The 7165-nt window shown below is 29.1% G+C and overlaps 1 protein-coding gene across 1 annotated transcript; it reads right to left on the bottom strand.

The window, feature by feature from the left end:
- Positions 1 to 1871: 1871 nt before the first annotated feature.
- LOC111042329 (ubiquitin carboxyl-terminal hydrolase 48-like) lies at positions 1872 to 3754 on the bottom strand. The gene is made up of 4 exons (XM_022326902.1): positions 3488 to 3754; positions 3231 to 3396; positions 2369 to 3064; positions 1872 to 2044 (listed from the first exon to the last, which is right to left on the bottom strand). The coding sequence occupies exons 1-4, from the start codon at positions 3752 to 3754 to the stop codon at positions 1872 to 1874; spliced, it is 1302 nt and encodes a 433-aa protein (XP_022182594.1).
- Positions 3755 to 7165: the final 3411 nt, after the last annotated feature.

Here is a 7165-nt window from a genome sequence, read left to right as displayed (position 1 = left end):
TTGTTGCTTCCCATTGCCTTCATCATTCTTAAATTGTTTCCTAATTTTCGATAATTTAATGAACGATGACAAAAATAATATTGTTTGACAACTCCATCAGAAATTTTCTTTGCTCCAGTTTCTAACACATACATTGTCTCGTTCAACATTATGCTTCCATGTTTCAAATTCTATCATATTATGAAAAAAAATTAATAGGAAATCAATCATAATATGATACTATCATGAGCTACTATAATAGTATAATGTACCTTTTAAATCATCAAAAGTTATCTTTTCTAACTCCACAGTAATGTTATGTTTAACACACTAATGTTCTCTTAGTTTAAGTGACGTAAATAAGTTTTCCTCACATGATTCATAAGGACATTTTATTCTTGTCTGTTTTTTACTTATAGAACTGTTGTGAAATTTTTTCATGTGTTTAGATGAACACTTTTCATTTGGAAATTTTAAATCACAAATGTGGCATTGAGAAAATTTTGGTTTTTTGCTTTAATGTTCAAATTGGTGAATAGTACGGCAATGAGTGTACATATTCTTTTTCAACGTAAATATTTCTATTCAGTTTGGATATTAATTAATAACTGTTTTCTCCATATTTATTTAAATTATGACAAATTCATAATACTCAAAATCCTAAATAGGTATTCGGAATATTCAGAATAGGTATTTATATTTTGTTTGGGAGGACTCTTATCGCAGATTAACTCTATTAACTCTAACCTTGATAATTTATGTTTATTTTATAATTGGAAATTGTCGGGATTTATTTCATATTAAGTATATGATATCATTCTTTTATGATAAGCCAGCCAAATGCCTTACTGCGGAGAAGCGCTCGTGCGATAAAGGCATCGCTTCGGTTGAGCCGAAGAGTGTTGCATACGGTTCTCATAACCACCCACCTCTGCTTTCCTCCCATCCCGTGCCCGCGTGTGTTATAAGACGTAAGGTCCATTTATTAGATTTTGTATGAGTTCGAAATAAACTAATAAGCATGTCGTGTTTATCAACACCTCTCATTGAAGTGTTATAGTTTCGAATAATTTCTGGGCGATCAACTTTTTCGTAAATTGTTTTGTTTTTATTCCATCGTCTTACCGTATCAGGCGTCCCTGATGTAACACAGTTAGTCACTAATACAACTGATTTTAAATCGTACCACTTTAGCATACCTATATTAGTATTAGGCACAGCTGAAGAAATTTCAAAAGAAGCACCACGACCTAAATTGGACATAGTTTTATCACTAAGTAGAGGTGGATTCATAAAACGGTTAGTTCTGGCCGTACCGGTGGCATAAATTTTCATTTCATCTAATGCATGAATTAAATTAAAACTGGTAAAGAAATTATCAAAGTATAAATAATGTTGGCTTGGTTTTACTATATCATTTATAAGTTTTAGAACAACTGCTCCACCAAACCCGTAAATTTGTTTTTCTTGCTCGTTAATTTCTGTATTTCCTCCTTGATACATTAACAAATCATACACAAGACCACTTGACCCACATAATAAATAAATTTTGAAGCCCCAAGGATGTGGTTTTCCACGCATATAATATTTGACGTAGCTTTGCCCTTTGAATGGGACCATTTGCTCGTCTACGCTCAAATTACGCTCAATTTCCAGCGAATTACATTTTTTTTTTAAACAGTTATACAAAGGACGCACTTTAAAAAATTTATCTTTATTGTTGCAAGGAATCGTATCATTATTGACAACATGAAATGTTCTCCGCAGTTGAAAAAATTTATTTCTTTGCATGTTATTAGCGATAATATTAATTCTCGATTTCTGTTGCCAGTACATACGAACGCGAGGGAGGCCATAAACTCCAATTAGTAAATGAATGCCTATAAATGTTTTTATTTCAAACTATTAATGTTGATGTTGGATATGAGCATTATGCGACTGCGTAGAGTTTCTAAGGATTTGAAGTATTTATCAATTGCTATCGCAGAATCGGGTTCTATTAATATTCTACCTTTGTTATCATTTTCTTTTAAACTTTCTTTGACCATGGTATTGTCTACAACTCCTATTAATGATTTACAAGCAGGAACTAATTCTTCTTCATTTATTGGCAGTATGGCATTAGGGAGTATATTGTTAAATTTAAGAAAATGTTGAAACATCTTCAAATAATTTTGCTGCTAAAATTTAAACGATTTTATTCCTAAAAAATAGACGGGGAAATTGTCTTCTGAATGATTACTCGCGGAGGCCAATTTTAAAGTCCTGGATATTAATTGCCTATGTTCATTATTTAAGTTACACATACAAAAAACAGTATATCTATTTATAACACAAGCCTCACATAATGATGAATTTATCCTAAGCCTTGGAACCTCCTCATACAAACCATACAGTCTATCAGTCAGTTCTGTTCCTATGTATTTGACTGTGTGTAATGCATTAGGATTGAGTTTATAACGAGAACATACTATGGATTTGTTGTCTATTTTGTTGACTTTATTATCAGGGATTGAGAGCCTAAATGATTTTAGCCACTCCATCAAAATAGCATCGCCTTCATTGTTTTTTATTTTTGTAGATTTCATTTTTCTGACGAAATTTGCTAATGAGAGTCTATATTCCAATGTCAAATGATAATTTTTTTCACAATCATTGTTACAGCTTTTAACACATTGAGCCAGTCGTTGTGATAATGTGCAGGAAGATGTTTCTGTTTTTACCTTCATTACTATGGTAGTATTTATGTACACCAACATGTAAGCATCATTAAGTTTGAACTCGTTTGTTTGAATGTTGATGTGTTGATTTGATGTAAATCCCTTAAATATGTTTTCATTGTGCACATTTGAATTGTAGGTATTCAAATTTTTCACGATTTCATCTTTTATTTCATACCATTCTTCGGTTTTGAGATCTTTAATGTGTGTAATGAAATGACCAACATTTGAACTTGGGCCTTTGTGTATCAAAACCCCAAATAGTTCAAACTTATAGTGGTCCTTTGATGATGCATATGATACATCAAATACTTTGACAAATCTATAGTGTAAGGACATGTTATTTCCGTTCTTAATTTTGTTACCTTCATTAAATTGTTATCATACATATAGCGCGTGAGTTTTAAATGTATTAGATGAGGTAATGAAGTTAATACAATTTGACGAACAGCATTTTGTTTAAATTACTTGTGACACAAAAATATTTTTCGTCCCCTGTCATGTTATCTTTATTAAAATACTCTTGCTAGCTTTCAGTTAAGGTTTTATGACCTTTAATATTTAAATAAATTTGCCCAAATTGTGAAGAAGTTATTGATTCTGTTTTACACGCTAAACATGTAATGACACTGTAATAATCGCAAAAAAAATTATTTTTTACCATTTCTCGAATGGACACATTTGATTGTGAATTTGACTGATCTTGAAATAATGTCAATACTCAATAAATAATTTTGAAATTCTTCCGAATTCTCTTCCATAGCAGCATTAAAACCACAACAAGTTACGAGGGGTTTAGGATCTACTGTTGGCTGATTGCCAAACTCCATCAAAGCAAATATTAATTGAAGTTGACCAATTGCAGCCATGGGCTCATATGCGTTTTCAATGAAAAGAGTGTGGTTTTGTTTTCCATTTTCATCATTTATGGGATCCCAATTTAATATTGCGTTTTTAATATTAATGTTGTGAAACCATAGTTGGAGTAAACTGTTAATATAACAAGTTGATCCTAAATTATTTAATCCGACAAAAGTATTTGCTTTTTGAAGCATAAAATTTGGTTTAGCATCGACATGTAGTTCTCTAAGTTCAGATAAGCAATGCGGATTGATACAATTTGAATGGTAATATTTCTTTTCACATTTAGGAAAATCTATCTTATACGTTTTAAAAACATCTTCTCATCTTATCTCTTTAGAAATAATGGTGTTGTTTGCAGATTTCATATTTGTCATGAGCTTACTCTTCTTATCAAAAATCTACAAAAAGTTTGATCTAATAAATAATTTGTTATGAAATTGATTGTGGTCCAGCTGTATTTTGCTGAAACAATAAAAAACAATGAATTCAGAAAATGAATATTTCAATTATCAATATTAAATATTGAAATGCTACTGCATTACTAAATATTATTAGATAATTTTTTTTTAATGATACCAATATTTATGAAGACCAATCATTGAAGTCGCTAAGCATAATATCAAAATTATTCTGATATGAATAAGAAGGGTAAACGGAAAAAAAGTCTCCCGTTACAGTATAAATAAAACGATATTTCCACTATACTTGTTATTTTATTTATAAAATAAATTGGGTTGACAAATCGTATCTGTAGATAGTACATGACAATTAATTAACATAATCTATAGTTTGATAGTTACACAGTACCAAAATATACAGATACCTATCATATAGTTTCGAGTTGTACGCGAGTGTAGTTTAAGTGTTTGACCATGGAACTTCTTACATCAAACAAGGGAAATGATAAAATTTCACTAGACGGGTATACTTATACCATTGATTATAGAATAGACAGATAGCCCACGGCATAGGAGTATTCGGCGACTAAAATAATATTTCGACAGGATGCCTATAGATGGCGTTGTATCAATCAACAATTATTAATTACAGCATTGATTATAGAATAATCAATGATTACAGCAACCACAATATTGTTTATCGCGTTCGTTATCAATTATTATTATTACTTTTATTATCGACAATTGTATTATTATCAAAATATAATCAACTAATTCCATAAATTCAAAATTGTCAGCAGCTGCAAAACTTTCAATGGTACCATATTATAAGTAAAAAGTAATAACAATATAAAATGTCCTAGACTAACATACCGTCTCGGCTCATTATCATTTTTCATATACAATGATATATCATTGAATTCAAATTTAATACCATCCATTGCAGCAACCTTCTAAACACCTAATGTACAGCAAAGCTACATCCACTTACCCCCTTTTTTTAATTTTAATATGAGCATTTACTATTTAGCTAGAATCATTCTTTTCAAACAACTATGTTCAGCCATTTAATAAAATGTTTTGATTTCAACAATGAAATAGTATTCAATTTTAAAAATACTGAGTTAATCTTTACTACTGGGCCTAAAAACTAAAATACATCATATTTCAAGGTACACACTTGAACATCTAAAAATGATATGATGCAAGGTTCACTTACACCACCTAAATAATATTGTTGTCTTTAACAAGGTATGTTGATGGAAAAAATAAAAACATAGTTGTTTATATAGGTAATAATATTATATTATAAATCAACAGTTATAATAAGTTACAATATAATATATATTTTGAGTCTCCTAGTGACACTATGGATCCTGTAGCATGTAGACACTAGCAGCAATTCTCATAGGTAGGTACATTGTCAGAACCAAGAATAATTAATGAAAATATTATTATTATATTTAAATGTGGTTTAATATTTTTAATTTTGAAAGTTTAGCTAATTTGGATGTGGTTGAAAACATTTTTGTTTTATTAAATATTTTACAAATTAAAAGTTGATCAATTATATACATTTTATGCTCTATACAGTTTTGCATTGATTCATCTAACCATTTTATAACTGTTTTATTATTTTTTACACGCTCAGTTAATTGAAATCTAATTTTCTTTTTATTTAAATAGTTTTTATAGTTGTTTTCAAAAATATTTAAAATTTTATTTATTACATTATGGAAATTATTTGATGGTGCTTTAAGTCCACTTTCATTATTAAAAGAAATATAATTTTTATTAAGTAAAAGTAATTGTTTTTTATCATTTAAGTTTTTATCTGTGAATAATTCAAGTTGACAATGGTTACAATTAAATTTTTTCATACATTTATAGCCCAAATATCCTGCAAAATATGTAATAGAGCAGTCTTCTAAAGTAACACCAATAGTGTTATCAATATTAACTGAGTCCTCATCAGATGATAAAAAATAGAGAGATAAATTAGAGTTAGATTCTGTATCTGAATCTGAAGATAATATTGAACTGTTCAAATTTACTTTATTTATTGGTCTAACTGGATCAATTATAACTGGATTATTATCTTCTTGGGTTACCTCACAATTAGTCCCTTTAGATGTACATAAAGAAAAGATACAATTACTTCTTATTGAAGTTCTAATCGTTCTAGCTGTTGGGTTTTTGTTATAACCACCATTTTGTCGAAAAATACTAAAAAGATTTTCTAACTTATCCTGATTTAAACGATTAGTCATTAAAAATACAATATCATTAGCTTTCTCTGCTTCGAAAAATTGCAATACACAATTAATGGTTTGCGTAAAACCTTTAAAACAGGGTGGTTGGGTTAATTTTCCTTTTTTTAATTTTTGCAAATTTGTGAAATATTGAGAAGCTCCAATTAAACATTTTTTTACAGTACCTACATCAGTTAATGCACAGAGATATGGATTATTACTATATAAAGACCGGCTATTAAGACAATCAAATAAATTATTAATAAACTCAATAAAATCTGCAGTATTTGATGAAGTGCTACTTTGAAGTTGTCCTGTTTGTATACTAGTTCGGATTGCTGCTGACATGGAATTGCTTAATAATTGTGCCGCTAATTTAACACGCATTTTTTGAAAAGAACTTGGGTAAATATGTGCATCTGTTATTTTGACGAGAGACCTACTTTTATGATTTACTTTGTCCAACTCGTATGTTTTTTTTATATCATCAAATGAGATTATTTTATCATCTTTTATAAAACATGCATTAATTAAATTATTTCTTATACTTTTAATTAAATGTGGAACATCAAACAAAGAAAATATTTTATTGTCGTTAATAAAAAAAAATGGACTGTCTTCTGAAACATTTAATGATTTTAAAGCGCTTTGGTTGTTTGTGCCTTGATCGCAAACTAAAATTTTTGGACACAATCCAACCTCAAATAACTTTTGTAAAACATCAATTATTAAATTTTTTAAAATGGTTTTGTTAACTCCAGAATGAGCAAGAAAATATGCAATAGGAAATTTCCATGGTGAATAAATACCTCGAGCCATAAATACTAAGACACAGTTGGCACTTTTATTGGTCCTCCCATAATGACCCAAGTCTTCAAAACCTTCAATAAAATCAAATTCTTTGGAATATTCTATAAATTCTTTTATATACATCTCATCAATACAAACAGTA

Source organism: Myzus persicae, unplaced genomic scaffold (assembly GCF_001856785.1).
Source record: "Myzus persicae strain clone G006 unplaced genomic scaffold, MPER_G0061.0, whole genome shotgun sequence".
Lineage (NCBI taxonomy): Eukaryota > Metazoa > Arthropoda > Insecta > Hemiptera > Aphididae > Myzus > Myzus persicae.
Note: the sequence above shows the minus strand (reverse complement) of the source record. Positions and strands in the feature narration are given on the sequence as shown.

What these genes read in the sequence shown, in the direction of transcription:
- LOC111042329 (XM_022326902.1), bottom strand. Translation starts at nt 3,754, where the DNA reads ATGCTTCAAAAAGCAAATACTTTTGTCGGATTAAATAATTTAGGATCA. An exon ending in CAGTAGATCCTAAACCCCTC is followed by an intron (nt 3,397 to 3,487) that starts GTAACTTGTTGT and finishes TTTCAAGATCAG; the next exon opens with TCAAATTCACAATCAAATGT. An exon ending in TCATAAAACCTTAACTGAAA is followed by an intron (nt 3,065 to 3,230) that starts GCTAGCAAGAGT and finishes AATTTAATGAAG; the next exon opens with GTAACAAAATTAAGAACGGA.